General features: G+C 39.3%; 1 protein-coding gene across 6 annotated transcripts in view; it reads left to right on the top strand.

Moving 5' to 3' along the window:
• The first annotated feature begins 205 nt into the window (after positions 1-205).
• Positions 206-26,814, top strand: part of CCDC85A (coiled-coil domain containing 85A) — a 105,122-nt gene continuing 78,513 nt past the window's right edge. Inside the window, exons 1-3 of one of the 6 annotated variants that reach the window (XM_064510047.1) lie at positions 207-488; positions 3,010-3,925; positions 14,660-14,733. In XM_064510047.1, the coding sequence (XP_064366117.1) occupies positions 270-488; positions 3,010-3,925; positions 14,660-14,697 (1,173 nt within the window). In that variant the 5' untranslated portion in view covers positions 207-269 and the 3' untranslated portion in view covers positions 14,698-14,733. Of the gene's footprint in view, positions 489-3,009; positions 3,926-14,659; positions 14,866-26,814 lie in introns of those variants that run through there. The other 5 variants (XM_064510046.1, XM_026099275.2, XM_026099271.2 and 2 more) reach the window with 5 other exon arrangements.

Raw genomic sequence — 26,814 nt, 5'->3', positions numbered from 1 at the left:
CCCCTCCCCTCCCCTCGCCTCGCCTCCCCTCGCCTCGCCTCCCCTCGCCTCGCCTCCCCTCGCCTCGCCTCGCCTCGCCTCGCCTCGCCTCGCCTCCCCTGCGCGCCCGGCCCGGGAGCGCCGCAGCCGCTCGGGCGCGGAGGTGCCGCGGGCGCTGGCTGCGCGGTCGCCGCCGCGGGGAGCCCCCGGCCGGAGGAGCCCGCCGGGGCCGGGCTCGGGCTCGGGCTCAGGCTCAGGCTCAGGCTCGGGCTCGCCCTCGGGCCGCCACCATGTCGAAAGCGGCGTCGGAAAGTTGCGGGGCGGCGGCGGCCGAGGACTTGTCCAAGGTGTCCGACGAGGAGCTGCTCCAGTGGAGCAAGGAGGAGCTGGTCCGCAGCCTGCGCCGCGCCGAGGCCGAGAAGATGAGCGCGATGCTGGACCACAGCAACCTCATCCGCGAGGTGAACCGCCGCCTCCAGCTCCACCTCGGCGAGATCCGCGGCTTGAAGGTAGCGGGCGGCGGGGCGGGGGGGTTTCCCCGCCGTGTCCCCGTCCCACGGCGGGGCAGGAGAGGGGGGGCCCGTCCCGCGGGAGCGGTGGGAGACGGGGCGGTCCGGGCAGCGGGGGCAACCGCGGCCGCTTCGCGCAGCCCTCCGCAGGGGATGCGCCGCCGGCTCCTGGCGAGAATGGCACGAGAAGGGACCAGGACTTGAGCCTGCTTAAAAACGAAGTGCCCGGTTAAGAGGTGACAAACTACTGTGCGGTCTGTGGAGCGCAGCTGTTCCGTAATGTGCCCTGCTGTGCTTTGGGTTGATGGAGACGTCCAACTCTTGTCACCTTTACAGTAGGCTTCATTGGTTTCCAATAAGATTCAACATTTCTATCTGAAATACACGTGAAAGAATACAGTGTGCAAAACTGTAGAGATTCAGAAGGCTCTGTTTTGCATACGCTGTTTTCTGCCACTTTTCTATTTTTAAGATGACTTACAAGGTTCTGCCTTGGAGCGATGAGAATCATTCTCCAGTTTCTTGTCTGCAAAGGACATCTGAGGCTGCATCTCTAATGAAATCACTTTCAGTGGTGCACTTCCACAGAGTGCGCTGAGAGGCAGACCAAGTCTGTAACGATTTATCCCTTCTTAATTTAACTCTCTTGCTAGGTGGGAAGCACAGTCCTTAATGTTTCCTTCCCTGCTTCTGAGAATTGGGAAGATAGCGTGACTGCTGCCAGAGAATTACCCTGATGTAGCATGTGCAGCTGTGTTAGAGAACTCAGAAGTTATTTAAAAGTAGACGTGACTACAAAACGTTATCTGTCTTGTTGCTGTGACGCATGACACTTTGCGTAAAACTCCTTAGTTAAGGTGAGGTTGGAGAGAAGGAGAGACCCAGATGCAGTGTGGCCTTTTGAATTGGTACGTGAGGGTACAACAGAAGAGAGTTCATGACTTGTAGAATGGCTTTAGACAACTGAATTATTAAGAAAGTGTCTTTGATAATCTAAGATTTCCTGTTCAGCGTATGGCAATCCTCCCTCTCCTCTCTCTGACAGTATAAGGTGTCTGGGGGTAAAAGAGACCCAGCAATGATGTTACATTAGTGAAAACAGAGCTTACATTTTAAATGCAAGTTAAATTGCAACAGCAATATCGTTCTGGATATGTTCAAAGGTGTTGTGATGTTATATGGGTTTACATATCTGCCAGATAAGTAACAAAGCAAGCCAAAACGCATAGGAAGGAGTGACAAATGCCTCTCTGGATTCTGAACTTCCTAAGTGACGTTTAACTTCCACCTTTTGTTCAGATGTCTCAGCTGATACTTTTAAAAGGAATTTGGGAGAACAAGGTCTCTGGGCTCCTGCTGAGTTGCAGTGGTATCTGGGTACCTACTTGCTCCTTTGTCCCATGTGAAGGAACAGGTCCATGAGTAACAGTGAACAGCTGTGTCTGGTTTGAGGGGATGGCTGCTGCCTGCTTAGATACCCTGATAAATTGTGGGCTGTCACTCAAACTTTTTTCCGCCATGGGGTCATTTCAAGAAGCCCTATCCCGTAGAGATTTTTCAGGTTACCTTGCAACCTCATTGAGGTTTTTCCTTTGTCAAACCTGGGTTGAAACTGGTCAAGTTCAAAGTCGTTTTGAGAGCAAGGTCAGACAAAAATGCACGCATGCGCACATGCACACACGCACGCAAATCCAGCAGAGTTGCAAAAGCTTCCTTTTTTATTTTAAGAAACGGCGCTAAAATAGTCTTTCCATAAGGCTAAATAAGAAGGGAAGAATATTTACACCAGAGAGACAAATATGGTTACAAGCCATACAGCAATAGCTTGAACATTTTTTCTTCAGAGCATTGCTGCTCTTCAGTTAGAGAAGGGCACTGAGAACGTGTACTACTTTGTTTTGTTAGAAGTGAGAAAAATCTATTAAAGCAGATTTTTTCATTTCGGAGTGGTTGAACCAATTTTGATTGAGAACAGACAAGATTCTTTTATGCAAATCTGAAGGAAAATCAAACAAAACCCAAGTATTTAAAGTCTCTAAAGTTCATTTTATGTGAATATGCTTTAGGGAATAGAGAATATAAATGTTGTTAATTATATTAGTGAGATTACCATTTCTGATGTACTTTCTGATTTTAGTCAGCAATAACTTTGCAAAGAGTATTTTCAAGGGAGTGAGAACATCATGAGAGAGTATGATCTTCTGGATTTTTTACTGTGTTTTTTGTTTTTTTTTCTTTTAGCATTAATTAAACACCTGAAATTTTCATACCATATCGGAAGTTAGTCATTGAACCTTTCAAAATTAGCTCTGCAGATTCAGTTTTGTATTGGACAGGTGTTTTGTTAGTATGCAAACGGGATGCAGTTATAGTATGCCAGAGCTACACACAATTATTTATGCCTCACTTGAGTGCTTAGATGGTGGTTTGTATCAGTGCTGTTCACTGGCTTATATAATGCTAATGGTATAAAGTTAATTTTTTCAGACAGTCTTCTCTCATGCTTATCTTTCTTTTAAAGGATATCAATCAGAAGCTGCAAGAAGATAACCAGGAACTGAGAGACCTCTGTTGCTTTCTGGATGATGATAGGCAGAAGGGCAAGAAGGTGTCCCGTGAATGGCAGAGACTGGGCAGGTACAGTGCTAGCATTATGCACAAAGAGGTTGCCTTATACTTACAGAAGCTCAAAGAGTTGGAAGTGAGACAGGAAGAAGTGGTTAAAGAAAACCTGGAACTAAAAGAGTTGTGTGTGTTGCTGGATGAGGAGAAGAGCGGTGGAGCGGGCAGCCGGAGCTCTATTGACAGCCAGATCAGCCTGTGCCAGTTAACTGCAACAAGCACGTACATCAGAGACGTCGGTGATGGGAGCAGTACTTCTAGCACTGGAAGTACAGACAGTCCGGACCATCATAAACACCATCCGAGTACTAGTCCAGAACATCTTCAAAAAAATAGGGGTGAAGGAAGCCCTGAGCATCAGAAACACAGGAGTATCAGCCCAGAGCATCTCCAGAAGCCTAGGGGTTCTGGCAGTCCTGATCACCACCTGAAAGGACCAAGTCCAGAACACCACAAAACCGTTGTCAAAGCACCTGAGCAACAAAAGCACAGCAGTAGCAGTCCAGAAACTCTCCCAAAGCACATTTTGAGTAGTAGCCCTGAACACTTTCAAAAGCACAGGCCTGGTAGTAGCCCTGAGCATCAAAAGCACAGCAGTGGCAGCCCGGATCATCTTCAAAAGCACACATCAAGTGGAAGCACAGAACATCTCCACAAAGTGAGGGGTACGAGCCCTGAGCATCTCAAACAGCATTTTGGAGGGAGCCCAGAGCATCTCAAGCATCTCAGTGGAGGCAGCAGAGAAGGTACCCTCAGGAGACAAGTAACAGATGACCTGTCACCTCACCACAGAAGTATATACAATGGAATGAATGGTGGGTCAATGTATTTAGTGAAAACTCATTTTTGAAAATTACTAAGGTAGTTTCAGTGCTGTATCAACACTTTTGGAAAAAGAACTATATTTTATGTGAAATTAAAGGTAACAAGTCTGATGTTAGTATTAACTGACTTGTTAAATAATCAGAGTATGCCCAGTTGTCCTTCCACCAGGTTTTAGGTGGACTGAAAAAGTGGAGGGAAAAGTTCATCTTGAGTGCTTGTGTAAGGTATCAAGAAACAACTTTTGGGCTGGATTCTGCCCTGTGGTTGGTAGATGTAAACTGTCCCTATGTAGACTTATGTTTGCATTAGGTATCAGATAGGAAGGAGGAAAAGGATCCCATCTGTATTTGAGTCAGCAGAATGGAGGTGAATGTCTCCAATTTAATTTCCACCTTTCTAAGCTAGCCTGTCTATAGCTTTGAAGATTTTAAGTATCCTGTTTATTGCTGGAAAGCTTCTTATATGCTTTTCCATAAACTCTGGAGAAGAAGCCAGTTGAAGAGCGAGGCTCAATATAAATGAACCTGATAGCTCCTGAAGCTTTTCCAAGCTTTGATTTTTTGCATGTATTTAATTATAACAAATTAAAAATTAAGGAAGATCCTAAGGGATATTTGTTGTTATTGCTGCCCTTTAGGAAGATAAACAATAAACATGCCTAGCTTTAAGGAGCTGATATCCCCACTGATTTCAAATAATTTTTTTTAAGATAGGCACAATTTAAGTATCTTGGTGTTTTGAGAGACAAGTGGTTATGACAATATTATTGAAATTAATGAAATAGAGTAAATGAAATGATGAAAAAAATTCAAATACACATCTTTGTTGTTGAAATAACTTTTTATAGACTTAGCAAAATTTCTGTAGTCTGCGCTTTTCTTCTACATGCTCTGAGATGTTAAAGAACATAAAAGAAATCAGCATCTTATTTATAGCTGAAAACTCATTTCTCAGTTCTTTGTACGTAGATTTGAAATAGAGCTCTGAAGAAAGTGAGGATTTTGCCATAGTAAATTGTCTCGGATGGAGTTCATGTGTTCCCATTTTATAAGCAGCTGCAAGAAGTCTTTTTGACATCGTTGGAACTGACTGCTTGTTGTTGGATCTGCTTGTGAGGTGGAGGCAGAGAGCTCTCTGCCGGGTGCTGGCCTCAGCATTTATCATGTCGCTGTCTCACCCCAGTCCATTTATCTTTGATGAATAACTTGCAGAATGCCTTCAGTTGAGATAACCTGCTTTGTAGGTGTAAGTCCAGATTACTTTCAGTGAAATGTGCATATTGCACAGGGCTGATAAACCCCAAAGCGGTAAGTGTAGAGACTTCAAATTAATTTTTAAAACAGGTAATTATTAAGGTGAATGTATGAAAACTGTGTGAAGATGCATAATATGTAAGTCCTAAAAGCTGACCTTATAAAACTTCCTTTAAATGTTGTATTAAAATATGTGAACTACACTGACTTGTAAGTAGCATGTAGTATGGAAACACTTCCTAGAGACTTCTTACTTTTACCCATGACGTTCATGAATGTATTCACTGGTTATGTAGAAAGGTGATGTAAGGTCTTACTTAAGTAGGTATTTTTCAAACTTGTTCACAGACAATAATATGGTTTTTCTGCTCCTAGCATGGTGGGCTTTCTGGTATTTTCAATCCAAATAGTTCTATTTTTCGTCATGTTTTTAACAGTGGAATGACAGCAGTTGTTACTTTAAACCTGAGATGACTGACCCACTTGGTGCAGGGTACAATTTCAAGTATCTACGATTGTGACCCAAATCACAAGGAGTTGGAGAGGGGAGCCAGTGATTTGGGAGTCTGTTTATTGACTTGAATCAGAGCATTGCCTGTCCCACCCTTCACATAATCACTTTTGCAGAGGAATTTGCAAGCTGATAAGTTGTCAAGCCTCTCTAATGTTTATAGAATTTGATTTTAAGCATGAGGTAGATATTAGCTGTGAGTTTACTCCTGACTTTAGTCTGAGTTTTTGTCTCATTTTGGTCAAATGTTAAACTCTTGAGAGCTTTTCTGTTAGGAATAACCCTTAAAAACTTTAGGAAAATACTTTGTCTTCACGGCTAGGCTCAACTGCTGCTTTCCTACCCCGCCTCCCCCTGCCTTTTGGGGAAGAAGTTAAGCAAATGTGCTAGAAGTGCTGACCAACGTAATTTACTATCACTGTGAATGTAATCTGTAAACCTTAATTTGCATGTTTTGTGTTCCTGTATACATGAACTTGCCAACTGAGTACAGACTGGGAGCTGTATGCTGAGCTTGTAACAAAAATCCAAATCTTGCATCGGCAGAGAGAAATGCTGTAATTGTGCAAACATAGGTAAGAAAGTGGCATGGAAACCTGGCCTTAAACTCAGATGAGCAATGTAAAAGGATGCTATTTTTGATTCTTATTGCAAAATCGGTAGTAAGTCTATTATCATGTTGGTGAAAACCTAGTTTACTTTAAAATTCAGAATATATTCAACTAGTAGGCATTTGATTGCACAGCCATTTGATTATTTTGCACGACATTTCCAATGTTGCAGCAGTACTTCTGTGACTGTCATTTGTTTGACCAACAAGAATGAAGTTTTTGTGTTGATAAATGGTAAATAGTGAAGAGTAACATCTTTTGACTCTTCTGTAGAATAATATATTTTTATTATGTAATTGGAACTTACCAGGCTCGGTAGAGGCCTGGCCCATCTCCCTTTGGATGAGGTGGAATGGCCTCCATTGCCTTTTGGGGGCTCTGAATCAGGTTTGAGAGGAGAAGGTATTCCTCTGTGTATCAGACCTTGCTCTGCGTGGTGCTATACTGTCCACCTGAAATTGTTCTTCCTACTTGGAAAGCATGTTTGCAGACAGCCCTGCTATTTGTGTTGAAATAAAAGCTTCCATCCATAGCTAATAGGTCTTATTAACCCTGAGTTTTGGTCTTGTTAGCACTTGCATGACCACAGGGAAGCACTGTATTCAGTAACATGCAGTTATCTATACAAAAGTTTTGTGTGTAAATATATGGAAAACAGAGATGGAATCTCTGCAGGCTTTAGTCAGAGTGTTAAGCTAAAGTTAAAGATGTTGCAATATAATATTATGATGGTAACAGAAATATGGTCTGTAGCTATAGTCTGCATTACAGGATATGGTATATGCATTCATTGTTTGGGCTTCATGCATCTTTTAAGCTCTCATGAGGTACCTGAGAAGTTATTGCAAGTCTAAAGTTGTCTTTGGTCCATTGTCTTTTCTGAAATGGGTGCCCTCAACCTCTGGAGTCACAAAAGTGGGGTCTAAAAGCTGCATTTAGCTTGATGCTTGATAGTTGAAAACTTATTTCATTTTAAAGGCTCTAACCAAATACAAGATGTGCTGTAGTTAATGATCTTTTGCTGTGATCACTCTTAAACTGTTCTGGTTAATGAGCACAGGGCTATTTGGGATAGGAAGACTGCTGAAATTAGATAGAAAATGGCAGTGGTAAAAACATTTTACAGTGAACACTTATGCAGTCTCAAGTAATATAGGATAGTCTTTAATTCTGACACAAACATGTGGGTGCAAAAATATAAATTAATGTGTTCAGGATTTGCAGTCTAAGTGGTGATTTTTATTCTAAGCAGTTTATTGTAAACTTTCTATTTTAGAAGTCCTTTGTTTTACTCTGGGCTTTGACTTTTGTGTGAAAGGAAAATATCAGAAGGCTTTCACATGTGCTTTTTGCTTCCCGCTGAGGTTATTAATGAATAGAAATAAAACTGCTGACTAACACTGTATGTGCTGCTGGAGGTGCGAGGACTCGTGTACAGAACAAATGCAATGCTGTCTCTCTTGAGCAAAAGTATTTGTTGGCTTAAACGCAGACTCAGCTTAAATTTTGCAAAATTCTGCTATAAATGTGTTGCTTCTTACAAGGAAAATAAGAACATACTGCTTTGAGTGAAAAGAGGAAACTGCAATGTGACTTCAGAGAGCAAAAACCGGTAATAATGTTACTGAGTTAATTTCACTGGAAATAGCTCATATCCTGCTGCTCGAATAGTGAAATGATGTCATGTTTCTGTGTAGGCTTGCTTACATGTTACTTTTCATATAATTGAAATGAAAATTATTTGCTTGGCATTCATAGCAGTGTACAATATTAGTGTATAAATTGAGCTTTCCTGATGGCACCCAATGTACATCTGACATTTAGAGCATACTACAATATTATTTACTCTTAAGAGTAACCTGCTGTATAAACAAAGGCTACAGGATTGATAGAATTTCTGCTTGTCAGTATGAGTTAATCTACTATTTATTTCAGAGGGTTTGTAGAGCTCTAAGACTTTTATGTCAATGGGAGTCTTTCAATTGAATTCCATGGGATTTACATCAGACTCATAAATCAGGTTTAGATATTACAGACTGCAAGAGAACTGAGGCCTGATCTGTGAATATGTATGTGGTTAGAGCATGCTGTATTTATTAAAAAACTCATTTTTGGCAAATAACCCCACAAGCTAAAACATGGCTTATAATATGAAAGCTATGGAACTACTAGAAAATCATGTCTGAGGGTTTTTGGGAGAACTTTACATTTAAATTTCTTTAACTTCACCGGCAAAAGTAGTTCTGCTTTAAATGTTTTAGTATATGCTGGATCATCTTTCCAGTAAGTGTTCATATCTTAATGGGAAGACTGTCTGTTTATAAGGTCTAGCTTAAAACAGCTGGCTGAATGTTCCTGCACTCCGATTGCTGAAAAGTTCAGTTGATGATCAGAGTGGGAATTGACTGGTGCTGATTGTAGAGATATGCTTCCATCTGTAGCTATTTGATATGAGACAGGAGGCTGCACTACACTTTAAAGTGGGGATGTATAGGAATGATTCAGCTTAACAATCATCGCCCTTAAGAGGCTACAGATAGACCACAGCTTTGCATGACATGTAACGCTATGCATGAACTCACCACTTTCAGGTTCTGTGCTAGTATTTCTGAAATGACTGGTGAAGACTTATGGATGTTTAGCAGTGTTGCATACTTAGCTGAAGCCTTACATACCCCCTTCATTTTCTTAATGGTTTTAGGGCAGGCATGACAAGCAGTAAATGAATAACACCTCTCTTCAGTTGAAGACTTGTTCTCAGTTGAGAACATTGTGAGTGGGATTTTCTTAACTACCGTGTTGATCTTAAACAACAAAAAAACACTTGCCAAACAACCTGTCCCCTTGCCATTTAAGTGCAAGGTGTGGAAGAAAGACGGGTGGTACAGTTAAAGACCAGTTCATTGAGGCTGTGAGCGCCTCAGTGATGAGGAAGTCAACAATGAAGTTCATGTAGAGTGGGAGTGAGATCCAGTTACTCTGCATGTAAAAGAAGAATGCAAGCTGAAGCGTTTTTGAGACCATACTTAAAAGAAACCACATGGATGAAAATGTAGGCACAGTGCTATTTCTACACTTGTGTACTGTAGAAGCACATGAGGATATAATGAGAAAGGCTGTTGGAAAGTACAACTAAGGGCTTAAGGGACAAAAGCATTCTGTAAGTATGTTACTATCGCAAGGAAGATGACGGCTACTCTGCCACTTAATACCATCAACAAGTGATGCCAGATTTTTCATTGATGGAATTCTTACTTTTTGATTCCATCTTAGTCCTTTTAGTGAACTGGGATCAGATGGCTAAAACCATTCTAGTAAGACTAAAAAAGGAAAGAGGAGAAAAATAATTAGTGTTTTTTTTCTTTCTCCAAGTAAACTAGGCCTGATAAAGTTCCTAGTAAATTCGCTAAGGAGACCTTGCTGAAACAGTTTTAGAGCAATTAGCATACCTTCTTTGAGATCTTTAAAGAAGATGAGTGAAGTTTTGGAAAAGAGACTATGCTGATTTTTTTTCCAGTCTTGAGGGGGAGAAAAGAACAACAAGAAAATTGTGGAATTGTTGATTTTAATAATAGTATCTGGAAAAATACTGGAACAAGTAACTAAACTGTTTTTAAATGTCTAGGTGGTAATGAGGAAATAAGTTGAGGTAAACTTATTAAGAATAATTATACAAAAACTATCCCTCCTCTGTATTGTGAGGTAACAGGCATTGGGGAGAGTGGGGGGTAGTAAATGTAACTATTTTGAACTAGGAAGGGTTTTGACCCTGTTTCACCTGAAATTCCCTAGCTTGCTAGGAAAGCATGGCTTGAATTAAACTCCTATAAGGTAGGTCCACAGCAGTTTGGAAAATGTGTCTAGAGATGCATCTTCTCAGTAACTGTCTGTACTTCATGCCCTTCCAGGAAGGCTACATCAGAACTGAATTTTTGCAGGCATCTGTCATTCTTCACTGTTTTCTTTCATAACTTTCTAAAGGATTGGAGTGTATATTTTGTAAAATTTAAGATGACACTCTTGTGGGAAGGTCTGAAAGCAGTTTGAATGATAGCATCTTGACAACTAGTCTTAAAAACAGAATGCACTGTAATAAGGATGAATGCCAAATCCTACATTTAGATAGCAATAGTTATTGCTCCATTACAGGTTGGGGGATGTTTGGTTCGGTAGCCGTTTTGCAGGTATGGATGCAGAAGTTATATTGAATCATCAGTTGAAAACATGAACAGTGTTATGCACTTACAAAAATGAGGATAAGCCTGCCTAGGGTTCACCTGTGCAGAGCCGCCTTATTTACTTTCTCTGCTTCCTTACTTTTCCATTTAGAGTGCTTATTCTGCCACGCAGACGCATTGACGCAGTCCCATCAGTAACCCTCGCTTCAGAGCTGTGAGTGGTGCCCTTATCTTCCAAGCGTCCAGCACAGAATGGAGGTTAGCAGCTATGCCAGCTGGCTGATTAATTTGAGATTTATGGCCTTATCTCTTGTTTTGAGTGTCCGTTAGAACTTCACTGACATTTGAACACGGACCTCCGGAGGTGAAAGGCTGTGCCAGTGTTGTCAGCCTTGACAGCATCTGTGTGGACTTCACTGGTGTTGTGTGTGGGTTGCATCTGATGCATTGTGGGTTTTTTGGCTTATTTAAATGTATGTTTTGAAAACAATACATTTTTCAAGTAGTGAGTAGGAGGTTGCTTCATCCTGTACTCAGGCTGATATAAAAGCTCATTTATTTTCATGGTAATTGGGTCACATTGTAAGATATTTGCCTTCTCTTTGCCTTCCTGATGACCGCTGAGTCATCAGGAGCTTGGAGGGGCAGTTAGTGTTGTCTGCCTGAAATACATAGGCAGACTTCTTTTGTACCAGAATGAAAAGTCCTTACATTAAAGCCTAGCTGGAATCCTTGCTTGGGGGGAGCACCTTTAACTTCAGGAGGGGCCAACATACAACATAGCCCTTCAAGCAGCTTTGAGTTACTATGTTATGACATTCTTACAGTAAAATGTTTTTAGAAATATTGCAGTGATTAAATTGTCAAATTCTCTGAACTCTGTCAGTTTTAATGAAGAGTTAAAATATTACTATAATTCTTGGTAAGTGCTGCTTGTTTAAGTACTTCAGCCTTGCAGGGTGTACTGTGCATGTTAATCAAAGGGTGTCCTGCCATTCCGGCTCTGTCTATTAATGGAACCTTTCTGTTTTGTTTTCTTTTAATTTTGTTAAGAATTGTACAGGGAGTTGAATGGGTTAATAATACCTAGTGAGGAGCAAAGCAGTCAGTGTAGAGTGGCACTGAAAATACTGTACTTACCATTCCCACACAAAGTACATTCTTTAGATGTTGACAGGTGCTATAGGACAGTGAAGCATTCCAAATTATAGGGTATTTAACAAGGTGTAATAAAGCTTTGTGTACTTAACATGACTCTAGCAATGACAACTCATTGGTTTCTGAGCTAGTAAGTCATGTCTCAATTAGTGAACTGAAGCACAGCTTATCTTAGTCTTATTGTCAAATACACAGACATAGTTACTGAGAGAACACTTAGAATTATGTTCAAGTAATGATCTTGATATAAATCTTGTCTGCATGTGCTTCTTGAATAGTTAAAGGGTGGGTTCCATTGAGCAAATTAGCTAGGACTGAAACATGGAGCTCTGAATTTTGCTGCTTCCTGCAGAAAGAAGTCGATCTTTAATATACCACATCTGCTCTTGCAAAAAGGTTAAACCTGAATTACACAGTGCTTGTTTTACTACTATAGGCTTTACTACAAGCTCATACTCGAAACTGTGGAAGAGTCCACTGTATCCACTTGTTGTCTGAAGAAAACTGGAGTGTTAAGCCTTAGTAAAGAAAAAGGGATAGAATACTCTACTGTAGAATTTGGAGAAGTATTTTAATAGGGTGCTCAGTTGTAACTGGACTCTTAAGCCACATTAGCACATTTAGCCAGATTCTCATTGCTGTGAAATGACAGAGCCCAACAGCTGTCAAAGTCCTAAAAAAATACCATACATATAATCTTTCGTTCAGTAGCATTTAAAGAAATGTATACACATGGATATCCATGATACTTTGGAAGAGACGTGATTCTTTTGGTCTAAGGCATAAATTGCCATCTAACTAATAGAAACTAAGAATGAATTTCACTCTGGTATGTTATTCCATTTCTGTTTATGGCAACAGGTCTTGGGTGCCTCCATCTAAAGCAGCCAGCACTGGCTGCTTTAGAAAAAAGGAATAAAAGACTGATTGGATCAATTGCCTGGTCCAGTATAGCAAGTTGCAATTGTTGTAAGGTGGTTCTTTTGTATTCCTGTGTATGTGGATGCATTTTTTTCCATACCCTTGTTCTCCCACAGTGGTTTGTAATAAGCCTCAAGGACTTAATATGGTCTTCACCTTCATTGCAAACTTTAAGTACTGTGAAGGGTTTTATAGGTGTTTATGTACATGAATTAAGGATCTTCTATAATGTGTGGGGCATCTACAATCAAGAAACCTAAAAGCACATCTAAACAAGCAAAAAAAACCTACCTTTCTCCCTTACCTTCCTTCTCCTTCCCCTCCCCATTTGCTCTGTCTCAAGTCCTTCTTTTGAAATCTGATCACTTGTGATCAGGTTTTCAGAGGGTTTTACAGCTGAAAGAAACCAAATGAAATAAGAAAAGGGAGAGATTAGCCTGGAAGAAGCCTTGGACAGTGGGACTGAAAGACAGTGAGATATGCCATTAATAACAGTAATTTGTTTCAGAGGAAATTAATTATACAGTTATAACATGGGAGGGGAAAAAGATACATCAGTCATTTAAAAATGCCCTAATGATACTAGTCTATGCACACTTAGTATCTTTGAATTTTTTAATGCTTTTCATCCTGTAAAATCCATAGGAAAAAAAAAAATCATGGTTAAAGATCTGTCTGTGAGCATGTGGTCCACACTATGGAAAATGCTGCAAGTGTAGTAATTGCAAATGGGAAAAGTGCCACCTTGAGCTAGGCTATCTTGAAGGATAATCAGATCTGTGAAGCCTGATTGTGAATAATAAATAGTCTTAATCCAACTTGTGTCAGTTTTGCTACAGAGCTTCTGGTTTATTTGCACCGGTTCCTACACATTGTTTGGGGAGGGGAGGGATCTAGCAGTTTTTTTGCACCTGTGTACTTCAGCAAGCAAATCTTTGACCCTCTATTTTTCTTGTGCATGATTTGTGTGAACTTTGCGCTAGATGATGACACATATTGTGGCAGGTGACAAAACAAGGGGGAGAAAGATGGCAATATTTGTAATGCTGACCTGTAAAAATCCATATCGTAATTTTAAGTGGTTATTTAGACTAATCAAACACAGCACTGTTCAACCACTGTCAAGAATAAGAGATGCATTATTTTTCAGCTATAATCAGTGAGCCCTGTGATAAACAACAGTATTGAATATCTTTTAAAGCTCTCCATTTTGGTACTTCATCAAAAGTTACCTAAAAATTCCAGAACTTTTATGATACTGTTTAAGTTTAAGGTTCTAATGAGACAGAACCTGCAATATCAAACTTCTATTTGATAAATTGTGAGATCTCTTTCAAATGTTTGGCCTCAGCAGGTTGTTTCTCTTAAGTGCATCTGTTTAAGTTCCTGTGCATTTTAAAAATTTGGCTTGATCAGCACTTGCTGTAGGCTTTGGAATATATATTTGTGACTTGGATTAAAAAAAAATATGCATTTTGCAGAGGTTATAGGGTTTATTCATCACTTCATTGCTCATATTTATGCTAAGTTCAGATAATCCTGGAGAAGAGCATTGATTGGTGACCCACATCCCCTGTTGGTTTGAGAATCTGTTTTAGTTTTCCAGTGGATGAATCTTAATGTTAAAAATCCATATTATGATTTTTGTGGTCTAAGAATATTATTGATGGCCTGAAGATGAGTCTCTAAAAATACTGTTTGCTTATGAGAGAGAAAAAGAACATTTCATTGAAGACAGCTGAGTAAAATAATACACCAAATGCATTCAAATGAATGCTTGAAGGTTAAACATGCAAATTGGCTTAGTCCTTTAAAGTATTTGAGCATTTCACTCCTTGGGCACCTGACTTGCCCTGGAGTTGGATGCCCAGACAAGAGCAAGATCGCCTTGCTCTTGCAGCATTTTTGCAGACATCACTTGCCTGTGATTGTAGTTTGTCTTGCTTGTATCTATTTTAAGATTTTTGTAACCTGAAGTTGGACTTTGAATTTTAGATTTTTGCAGTATCATTAAAGATACTCCAGTAAAGCTTATGCAGTCCATAAAGATAACAAAAGCAAAGCATTCCAACAACTCTTTTCTCCTAACCAGATCTCCAACCTCCAAGACCAAAGGCTCTGCAGTCTTAAATAAACGCAGAAGATACCAGAATCAGTCTCCTCCAGGTACAGGCGCTAAGAATTTTTTGATTTATTCCTTGTTGTTGGAACTTGACACCTGAACTCTACACTCCAATCAATAATACTGAATGCTACATGTTGGCTGCTTGCTGCCACAGCACATGTGAATAATTTGGAGAGTTAGGAGGACAAAAAAACATCTTGAGCATTTTAAACCAAACTCTGATTTCAGTCTTTAGGTGACTGTACTGACATTTTGCCTTCCGTATAGAAGTAGTAAAATGGAAAGATATCTTTTATAATGTACTGAAAAGTTGTACTTAGGTCGATAAAAATGAATTGCTGGGTTGCCTGTCAGCGTGAAAAATGACCGATCAGACTATTTTGGAAGCTTGGATCTGAGTTTTATCACCTCAAGTCATTCTGTCATCCTTGTTTTGTCAAGAATGAATTGGATACTGCTAACTCCTTGTATTGACCACACTATTGCAATTATATCCCGTTACAGACCCATGGAGTACTGAAAAGATACTTGTGGAAGCCCAAAAGGGGACTTGCTTTACCCTCTTTCACGATAACTCTACAACAACCCAAATTAAACAAAGTGTATTTCATATAACAGATAAGTCAACGCGTATCAACTGCCACTTGGAAATGTGTGCTGTAGGCACTGAAGCTAGGAGTCAGTTTCCTGGGCAACACGTTCTATTCCAGCTCTATTGCCTGATGGTCTTTTATACATATACGTGTATATACATATATCTAACACACTCAGTTGACAGAGGTGATTCTGATATCTGTTTGGAAAATGGAGGTACATTTGAAGGATTAATAAGGATGTTTGAATATGTAATAATTACTCTTTGAGAGCAAAATATTTGTTGAATTTATCAATGTAAAAGGTTCTATGCTTTTAACGTAGCAAGTCTTGGTTTTCTGTTTTGTGTTTGTTAAAGGTGCATTTAGCAGATGTATTTTTCAGTAAGTTGATAATAGTTATCAGTCCTACATGTCAGTTCTCCTCCTATTGTGAGATTTGGGTATTTATTGCCTTTGTTATAGGAAAACAAGGTGTTGACAGAAGAAATGCAGTCAGGTGACATTTGCTCTCAAACTTAACATTTTTAATCAGGTGCTTTTAATAACCCCCAAACTTGACTACATTTTAATTGATTTGTTTTTGAAGTGCTACCCAGAAATACATCCTGATGCAAGGAAGTCATAGGATCTTGAAACTGGTCAGAAGGGATCTGTAACAGAAGATGAAAGTGGTAGAATTTTCTCTATCCAGAATGTGAAAAATACAGATAATAACTAATGTTTGCACTCTCTGTATTTAATGTTATTTCCGAGGGAACCAGGAACATCTTAATTCAAAACACTGAGCCTCAGTGTATCTGCTGTGTGTTTCTGCTTACCAGTGTAGTATTCAGGTGCTCAGGTGCATCTCTTGAGCTCAGGTGTTCAGTCATGCTAGCTAGATGATGAATGAACCAACCAATTGGCTTACTCAGCTGGGTAGCATGACTATTTATACAGTGCTAAGTACTGAATTTGTATCTCAGTGTATCTGGTAAAACAAACTGGGAAAGGCTGTCTGAGGGACAGTTCCTTTATTGCTCCAGAAACCTAATCAAGAATCCAGAGGTGTATTGTGCAGAAAGCTAAAGAAATCTCAAACCCTAACCCTAAACAACCGAACCCAAATATATATCAGATCTGAAAGCCACCAAAATAAATGTTTTGTGGTAACTGTTTTTGTCTGTGCTATGTTTAAATCTTGCTGAGTTCATGAACATCTGGCGAAAGGAGAGACTGAAAATCTCTAATATATTGGTCATCAGACTAATCATATTAGTGCATTTGCTGGAAATTGGCATTTGCAGTTTGTCTGTTCTCCTTAGGCCCAATTTGTTACGTTTCTGGATGTGAAAATCTTGCTCTGGTTTTTGCTGGACAAGCTTGCTTCTGCTTTTCAGTGATCCTGTCAGCTTCTCAAAGGCACAAAAGTCTGCATTTCCAAAGATGGGGACTGTGGTAGCAGCTGGGGGACCTGAAGGAGTGCAAGACACTGCTCTTTTCCTTTGTTCCCTTGATTGCTGTGAGAAGCAATCAGAAAGTCCTCTTTTCTTTACAGCTTTAAACCTGCAGGTCCTTATCCTGCAGGGGCTTATCAACCAATCTTGCTTGTCCCAAAGCTTGACAGTTAGGGGAGGAGGAAGCTCTGGCTATAGAGCTTTGTTTTTTTAGCTGGAGTTGGATTAGCTCATGGCGCTTTCAGCCCTGAAAATCCCTCTTGTGCTAACCAGGATAGCATCCATGCTTGGAACTTGCATAGACCGACATGTGTAAATGCTCCCTTTGATTGCAACCAAGCTATTGGTTGCATAAAGTCAGAAAAAATGTATTTGGAAAATGGAGTCCTTAATGCTTACGAAGAACTATGGTCGAACTGTTAACCTGCGTTTAATATTACACTTGTTAGTAGTGCCTGGTTATTATTTAGAACTTTTTATCAGTAGACTTCAAAACAATTTCCCAAGGAAGCAAGTATTGTGATCTTCATGTTGTACTTGAAGAACACTGAGCAAAATAAATAACAAAACGGGATTTATCAACCACTAATTAGACCTTAAATCTAGGTCTCCTGAGTTTTAGGCTGCTGATTATTCTTTTGCATGATGCTACTTTTCTAACAGCTTCTCTTATATAAACCTGTGTTTAGAGTATGGAGTAAAAACTGGGGCTGAGGTTACTAACATGCCTAGAAAACATCTTTATGAACAATTAGCTTGATACAAACATTTTCAATGTGTTTCCTCTCAAAATCAACTTTTAAGGCAAACTGTTTCCTTCCTTCCTGAATTATGCTAACCAGGCCAGTGAGGAACAAAGCTATTTTTATTTATATATTTTTCATGCAACAGACATTAGAATATGTTAATGTACCTTTTCCATTTATGGAGTGCTTAAGAACTCTTGCAGGTTAAAAAAAAAAATCACAATAAATCCAAACTTTGAGTAAAAATGAAGTGTTATGATAGCTTTTGCAAAGCAAGCTTTATTTCTGTCTTGCTTCTGGTGGCCCATTTTTGCTGTTGTGAAATAGTTATGTAACTGTCTTCATTTGGGAAATCAAGAGGCTGATATGAATCTGAGGTGCAGTCAGCTATTAGCTGGGGCTTTCAGGTTTCTCATCTTCCATGAGATTGAATATGGAAAGAGAAAGGTGGTTTTAGGCTTAAATAAATATATAGATAACAAACGGAAGACAACATTGTGGCAGGATGGTCATCTGACCCTTACTGTCAATCAGTAATGTGGCATCTTGAAAATGTGCCAGGGAGCAGGTACTTAGTAGATATAAATCTCCATGACGCCTCCCATAGTGTGAACATCTGTGTGACTTGGCAGATCGAGAAGATTGGATCTTGGTGGACTAGTGCATTTTGAGATTTTTGGCTGCTTCCCCCCCCCCCCCCCCCCCCCAGTAGACTTATTTCTAGCAGGGGGATGGTTGCTGCTGGTATCTATCAAGTATTGCAGTCTGAAATGTTTAAACTCACGTGAAGGAGTGGCTGTGTTTGAGGGAAGACTGGATAAAGGCTCTCATTGTCGGCCAAAAGATGAAGATTACTTGGACAAAGTAACTAACCCAGTCATTTCTAAAAATGTTTTATGAATGGCACCTATCAGAATTCAGTCCAAGACTTTCAAAGCTCTACAGTAGTGTACAGTCACTGGGGAGTCAGACTGCTACATTCAGAAATGTCAGTCTAAACATTTCTGTTCTGTGATAAGTGATGACAGTACTAAGGTAACAGTTCTTTTCGTGAGAACAGAAAGTTACTGCAATTACAGCAGCTTCCTTGCCATACAAAGTATTGAGCTTTTAGTGGTACTTTTTATCGTGAAATGTTGTCTGAGTGCAATGCACTGTCTCAAAATTGTCCAGAGATTAGAGCTGTGGGTACTGTTTCTATTTTAATCCTACTTATAAACTAGAGCAAGCTTCAGGTTATATGTCCTGAGCATGATTTAGCAACCTGTTAGTCTTTTAATTATCTGCTTCTTAATTAGATTGGTCTGATTACTTGACACTTGAAATACATGTATATTTTTTTAAGATCTCAGGGCAGTAACTTTTGGAGAAAAACTTCATTATAGGCATTTTGTCCTTCGTGCTGAAGCATGAGAACATATGGTGCTACTTCTGATGTAGCACATGTCTAAATATCTTGGCTTGTAAAACTTTCTGCAGAGCCATATAATTTTGTCCTGTAAAAATATTCCTAATGTAGCTAACCAACTTAAAAATGCAATAATCCTGTGCTGTAGTTATAGTCATTTTAAATTTTTACTGTTTATAGGTCAGGAAATTAAACTGTGAACCCCTGAGTGAGAAAAATGAACAGTAAGCAGTTAGAACTGTAAAGAGCCTAGTAAGAAATATAATGCAGTGATAATAGCATGAACAAATTATTTTATCAAAACACTTCTCAGATATTTTGAAAGGGTCAAGATATCAAAGTGCAATCCCAGCTATTTTATTTTTAAGCTGAAATCCTGGGATATCACTGATGGTCAGTAAAAATAAAATCCTCTAATATCTTGTCCAGAATACCTGATAATGGATTATTTCTCATGTTTTGTGTTCAGCCTACTGAACACATTTTCCAAGTGATGGCGTTTTTTCTGCCTGAGCCTTTTGAAGCTTGAGTTATCAGCATGCCTCTGAGCTGGAAGTGTCAGGGAGATGGTCCTAAATACGGGGCAGTAGGAAGAGAACAGCCAGTCATGGAGAAACAGATGTGTGCTGATGTGACAGTGGAGTCAGTATCAGCAAAGGACAGGCAATATTGGGGTTAATGTCAGAATATTGTAGAGTCCTTGACTAGTGAATTCCCTGTCTTGGTGCACTCTTGGCATCTCAGCTTGAGGAGCAAGTTGTGTCCGAACAAAGAGGTCTACCAAACCCAGATGGAGATGAAATCACTCATACAATTGATTTCTTGACTAGTAGGCACTTCTAAAGTCAGTCTGGTCTGAGAATCAAAATGCTGTTTAAGTCAGTGGTGGTGAAACATGTGGGCTGGCTGCGCTGAATAGCTCTAGGAACAGGGTGCAAGTGAAGGAGAACCTCTCCTAAGTGTGCGTTACAGTAACTAGCACAAGCGTTGCTCTTAGAAGATTTTCATGGGATCCAGAAGAAAGTGTCACGCTGCAACTGCGGAAGCCTCACTGTTGGGTCATATCCAGGCCATTGTTAATTTTTAGCAGTAAAGGAGATCACCTAAGGCAATAAAACTTCATCTGACTTGCCTTGAGGAGAAGAAGGGATATTGATGATGAGGAAGCTTCCTTAAAAAGCTGGTGGAGGTGGGGAGGAAATCTCTTTTGATGTCTCTTCTTTCTTCATTCTTCCATAACGTTGCTAAGGAGTAGTTTTCTAGTAATCAGGGAAAAGGTACTGGATATGTTAGTCATAAAGAGCTGAGAAAGGCAAGTTTTATGGTCTTTTTTCCTGCCCTAGGAGCAGAACATTAAATGCAGAGACATAGTCAGACCACTCTTAGGAAGAATTGTAAGCAGTGCATACACCACTTTGCCTCCTTCAGAGATAATCTCTCCAGACAACTGTAAAGAGTTTATTTGGGGTGGTGGTTACTCTTTTCCTTTACTCTTTCTGCCTGCTTCCCAGCCTTGTGCTGTGCAGTTTCAGTTCAGCAGGCAGCCACTAAAAGTTTCTATTATAAGCAATTAATGGCTCATTCTAATTACTTATTTACCTTTAGTATCAGTTTGGGCTTTTCAATTCTCCTTTACAATTGGATTGCAATTGAAAACCATACAGAAATGAACTTAATCAGAGTCTTTCAGACATGTTTACATTACATCCTACATAATTCTAGTTATCTTTGGTTTTGAACATATCAGAGTGTGTGTGTATATATGTATATATATGTGTGTATATATATACACACACACACATACTTAATATTAGTTACTTATTTTGCAGTGAACACAGCAAGGAGTCTTGGTATTTGACAGCCTTAAAAGGTCAGCAGATACATTTACTACTATTTATTTTGGAATGTGTGAAGAATCTCACTTGACAAAGAATGCAAAATAACACATTAATCTATATGCCGTGGAGGAAAACTGAAAATGTTTTTGAGGCTGAAGACCTTTGCAGAGCTGAAACAGTTTGTATTAGTTCTTTTAGAGGAACAGAATAACCAGAGTACTTTTGCACATTGCTAAACCATTATCCGATGTGAGAGATAATTAGCAAAAGCTTGTTAAGCAAGCTTCCTCTTTAGAAGTGGGCAAAAATATTTTTCTCAGGGAATGGTAGAGATCTAAAACTACTCCTCTTCCACAGCATTTGAAAAGCCAGGATACTGATTACTGTGCTCTTGAACTAATGTAAGGTATCAAGATATGGGCATGTGATAAGCATTACCTGTATTACCTGCCAATTCAGGAAATGCTCTAGGGTGCATGACTAGTTTAAAGAAAAAAAAAAAATGGTGACAGGGCCTTGCACTGCGCTGTTGCTTCCCAGTAGCTATGTTATAGAGGAGACTGCAGCTTGAGTGCACGTAAGGATTGAATTGGGTGAGTTTTGAAAGACAAGCTCCCAGAAGGTGTTTCCCTTAATGCCTGAAGCATTAAGCCTGTGCATTAAGGTTCAATAAGGAATTTTAGCTTGTCTTTTAGGAATATGCATGAGTGGTGTTAAACCAACATGTGAAATTCCTGTTGGTGCTACTTAGAATAAGTGACTGCTTGCCTGTTTTAGACACTTGCATACTGTGCTATAGAAATGCACGTGTGCACAGATGGGTGCTGTAATCTTACTTCTTCTGAAAACAAAATGACTCACTGTTATCACGTTGGAGATACTGATCTTGCTAATGAGACTGTTTAGGGTTTTATACTGCATTTGTTTTTGCAGGGGACAGGTTTTATACACTTGCAGATTCCCACCGTGTTCAGTCTTTCAGAAGCAGTAGTTTTTGCATGGTGCCACGAAAAGCTGGGCCCTAGAAGTTTATTCCAGGGGAAGCTGATAGCAATCCTTTTTTGCCCACAATGTTCTGATATGAAGGAAATCTAAACTTCTCTTTCAAGAAGTTCTACTCTTTCACCCTCTACTTTCAACAGAATTGATAGTTGAAGGTTTCCTTGCTTATTGAATATGCATTTTTTTTTGTCACTTGCAGATATCAGATTGATATCCCCCCTTCCATTATCAGACAAAAAATTGGAGATGTTTTACAGCATCTGCCAGTCATGATGTGGCTAGCGTCATGGTAGCACTGATTCTGACTGGCTCATAGTGGGCAGTCAGGACACTTTTGTAGCATCTTAGCTCTATGTGGTGTTTGATGTCTCAAGCACTTGAGATGTCTACCGTAAGCCTTATCTTATGATTGAAAATGGAGAAATGGCTGCAGCTATGTCTGCTGGTAACTGCACTCAATCTTAGCAATTGACAATGCAGAAATGTTGATTTCTTTTTCTATACCCTCCACTCCTCTACCAGAGTCTTCTGAAATAAAAACAACAAAAACCCCTCTTCCTTTGTATATTGGAAGACAGAAGTCTTTCACTCTTAAATATTTCATTTTTCAAACAGTTACTGTCACATCTGTGAGAAGTCTGTGCTAGTTGATCACCTCTGCTACTGTATCTGAGCTTTCATATTTAAAGAAAAGAAGAAAGCAAAATGTTTTGTATTCTTTTGCTTCACTAAATTAATCCTTGGGGCTTGTGAAATCCATTACCATGGATCCTTTGGTTTTTGTTGTTCTTGAAATAGCTATTATGCCAGAAGAGCACCTAAAAGTCTAACACAAGATAAAACTTAACAGTGCTAGTACCTGTACCAGCTATATTGGGCTGGGATAGTCTCTTGCTACAGTCTATATGCACAGTTTAGACTATCTGCAGGTAGAATGGAAGTGAGGAATTATTTGGATTCTTAGTTTTGTTGAGTAAGTTTCTTCTGTTTTTGTAATTTGTTGCTGCAACAATAAATTCTTAAAATTAGCTTGTCAGCCATCTCTCCTCAGAGTGCAAAATGCATTACCCTAATGTTGTTGGATTTGACAGAAGATTCAGCCAAGAAATATCTTGCACATGAGAACAGGGAATTTTCACGAGTCCTTGCTTGGCAACCAAATTGCGTGTGTAGTTTTTTGGAGGTGTTTGTGTTTAGGAATATATAAGAAAAGTCTAGCAAAATTGGACAGATTTAGCAATATGGCAAAAGAGATCGAGTCCAGCAATACATAAGGATATAATGAAGATTTTCAGTGGAAGATCCAGATGGCTGTCACAGCATTGTTCTTTCAGCATTGTAGAGCTGCTTAAAAGCATAGTGATGTGCATGTAAGCATAATCAGAATGAACTATCAGGCTCGGGACAATGCACATTACTCTGAAGTGAAAAAAAAAACTAAACAGATGCGTTGGGTTGCAGTCCTCATTTATTTCCTTCCCTCCTTCCCTCCCTTCCTCCATTAAAGCTGCAGCTATGATGTGCCATAGCTGTACATTGTTGGCTCTAAATTGTGGTCATTTACAAGCAGTTCTCATGTAATATGCTAAAGTGATCCTATTGACTTCTGCAAGCTTGTCTGTGTGTTCCTTATTTTAAGTACAAATGCAGCATTTTCTGATTTGAGGACTTGGTCTCATTTTAAAGGGCAAAGTTGTGCAAAGTATTTTTTATTAAACTTGCACTACAAGAAATCACATGGTGCAGGGAATTTGTTGCAGACCTAAAGTTCAGACCATGTTGACAAGTGAGCTTTAATTAAATTTGAGTTTGAAAACTGATTTGGACATTGCAAAACAAACCTAATGTAGATCAAAGTCATAGAAAATGTTTAGCAGAGCTAGTTTACAAGTTCTGTTATGCAATATAAGCCCAGCTGTGAGAGTACTATCTGCCCTTGTAAAACGCATCATCCTACGATTGCTGCCTTTCATGCAGCACTTAGTTAATGTTTTCTGTTTTGCTTTTATTCAGTCATCTTTTATATATTGTGTGCAAGGTAGTAGTAAATAGGTTTAATTTCTTTGGTGTGTTGAAAAAACTTTAGTGTATATGACTTTTACATTTGTGTAATACATCTCATTAGATAAACTGGGGTCATATCCAGATCTGACGTGATTCTTCTGGTTTCAACAGCACTATCCCTGTTGCTATGAAGACTGACATTCACCCTAGCCAATACTGAAGTTTGTTACTACAAATCTGGCAGTCACTAAAAAAAAATCATAAGTTTTTCTAAAATGTTTGCTTTACCTGGATTTATTTTTGATAGCAGATGAGGCGTTATTCAGAGGGAGGCAGGGATGTAGGAATTCCTCCTGGTTCATCTTATTATTCCATGTCTAGCAGCTGTTTTAATGAACACTGTCTGGCTAACAGAGTCATCATTTGGTGGTATGAAGAACTCAGGAGTACTTCCTAAATGTGCCTATGCTTTAGCACTCAGAAGGGGGAAAAAAAAGATCAGGTAGATTATCTGAATGAGGGAAGAATATGATGATTCACACTATTTCCATACATGGTAGCAGTTATGAATTTAGGGAATCACTTGTTGCTTCATTTTAAATCCGGTAGAAAATGTTCAGTCAACTGCTCAAATACCACGATAATAGGTATGACAGATGGGTAGGCATATCACATTAAATTAAAACCAACAAATTAATTTCGGTTACTAAGGTTGTGTCATGTGTCACTTGATTATCATATAGTTGTACATTACATAGATGTAAGGCGCCACTTAAGTAGCATGTTAAACTACCATCTACATATCATTTTAAACTTCTAATATCTTACAGCAGAATCTTGATAGTTTGCCACTAGCCAATTCTCCAAGTTTTTATATGGGCCTCAGTGAAATTGTTTGTGTGTTGCTTGCTCAGATTCTGGTCTTTGGAGTTATCAGTTGAGGCTAGGGATTTTTTTTCTTTTTTCCTTTTTTTTCTTCTCTTGTAGTGATAAATAGCAAACTCAAACATTAACTCCAGTTGTACAGGGGACACAATATTTAACAGCATCTCAGCGTGACTTCCTCCTCCTGTTGGTCCCCCAGTGCTCTTCTTTCTGCAGGATTATAACCAGCTATACTAGCACTTTTTGCTAGCAGTGGAAAACTGCTGAACTCATCACAAGTTGGAAAAAAGGAAAGGTTGTTACTGTTAAGAGAAGGAGGTTATTTTTTTAGAAACAGAATGATGAGTACTAGTTAGAACAAAAGCACTAAGCCCTTCTCATGTGTCTTCCTTTTCAGCCATCATTTCATACTTGCAGCAGCTCTTTGGATAATCATACCCTGAAACAGCTGGGGGTGGGGAATAGCTGAATCTGTAATTTTTCAGAAACTTCAATCCTGTAAGATGTTTGGAGGGAGAGAGAGGAAGAAACGAAGCTTTCTGAAGTGGATGAACTGCGTAGCACTGGGCAGTGTTATCAAGGGACATTGCTGTAAGGTTCTTTCATAGTGTTTGGATTTTGGAGTCTGTATTTCAGGTGCTGGAAAGTAAACTCATAGATGAAAATGGTAGCAAAGGATTTGTTCAGAGCCAGAAAAGTATAGAAAATCAGTGGGAGATTAAGGTTCTCAGAAGTATATTACACATTATACAAGGTATTCACAAGGTATTTTCTGGAGACTTTAGTAACTTTGGGAAATGTAAGCACCTAATTTAGGCACCTAAGTTAGTCAAAGATGGACAATGTGAATATACTTCTAAAGGATGGATTCTAGCTTGGTCTATCCTTCAGCTAAAGGGATTATAGAGCAGGAAGAAGGAAGAATTGTCCCTTTAGAGTCTTGTTGCCATTATCTAGACTTTGAATCGACACATGCAGGAAGGGGTGAAAGGAAATTGCCTGTTTACTGCCTCATGGAGGGAGAAAAGCTGGTAGCAAGGGGCCTCTTGTCTTCATTTTCAAGCCAAAAGGTTCAAGGCAGTACATCAGAAGCAGCTGTTTGTTGCTGGTGTAAGTCAATGTTTCATTACCCTTCCAGCACTTGTGAAGCAAGGAGGAAGCAGGAGGGGAAATGATCCTTGGCAGAAGTCTGAATAATTTTTTCTCCCAGTTTCTTCTGTTTTTAGTGTGGGTAAGCTTCCTTTCCCATGCCTTGCTCAAAGCATTATCTAATTCACAATTCTTACATGAAATGAATCCTGTAAACCAGGTTATACTTAAATGAACAGGGTAGAACTTGAAAAATCTGAAAAAAATCTTAAATGTTAAATGTTTTCCCCAGTTGACTGGAATCACCATAATGGCTGAGCAGATTTTAATAAATCTTTCCAAAATAATATGTTTTGGTTCCTACTTAGCATGAAAAAGTACTGGACTACATAATCTGAGAAAATGAAAAATGAGTAAAGGGAGGTGGTTGGATAGTAAAGGCTGCCTTAGTGTTAGCTCTCTGTAGTGAACAGTGCTGTGATACAGCACTGGAGAGGATCACAAATCTCAGTGACAGTAAGCCAATGAGAAGAAAGAAAATGCTTATGAAGAATGAGTTTGTATACGTTGTTTTTATGTATTGTAGAAATATCCTCCCACATTAGCATATTTTCATAAAGAAAATACAGCATCAAGAATAAACTCAAAGTAATGAATACTTCTTATTCCAAGCATTGCGTTAGTAGTGCACTACTCAGTAAATTTATGTCTTTTAGTTAAGGTCTGAAAAACAATTTCCTACAATTCAGAAGACAGATTGAGGCTTTTTGGTAATTCATTATGAGTGTTTTTTTTGTTGTTTTGAAGATTATCAAGGAACTAACTGAATCTTATGAAGGCTGTAGATTAGAAAGCTTCCCCAGGTAACTTTTTCTAAGCATAGCCTTGATTACCTTTAATCTTTCAGTTTGTCTAAATGCTACCTTTGGTTCATGTCAAATTTATCAAAATTGTTGTGGGAGTGAAAATTTTCATGGAATATCAATGAGATGAGAAACAGATTTTTGAGTTGGACAAAATTAACATGAAATCCCCTTTCTGTTTTAAAAAGTTTGAGAGCAGATCCTTTGTCTTGGAGAGATTGGAGAGTAAACCAATGCAAGTGCCTGGTGACTGTG

This window comes from Dromaius novaehollandiae, chromosome 3 (assembly GCF_036370855.1).
Source record: "Dromaius novaehollandiae isolate bDroNov1 chromosome 3, bDroNov1.hap1, whole genome shotgun sequence".
NCBI classification, from domain to species: Eukaryota; Metazoa; Chordata; class Aves; order Casuariiformes; family Dromaiidae; genus Dromaius; species Dromaius novaehollandiae.
The sequence above is the reverse complement of the archived record's forward strand: the minus strand, read 5'-3'. Positions and strand labels throughout refer to the sequence as shown.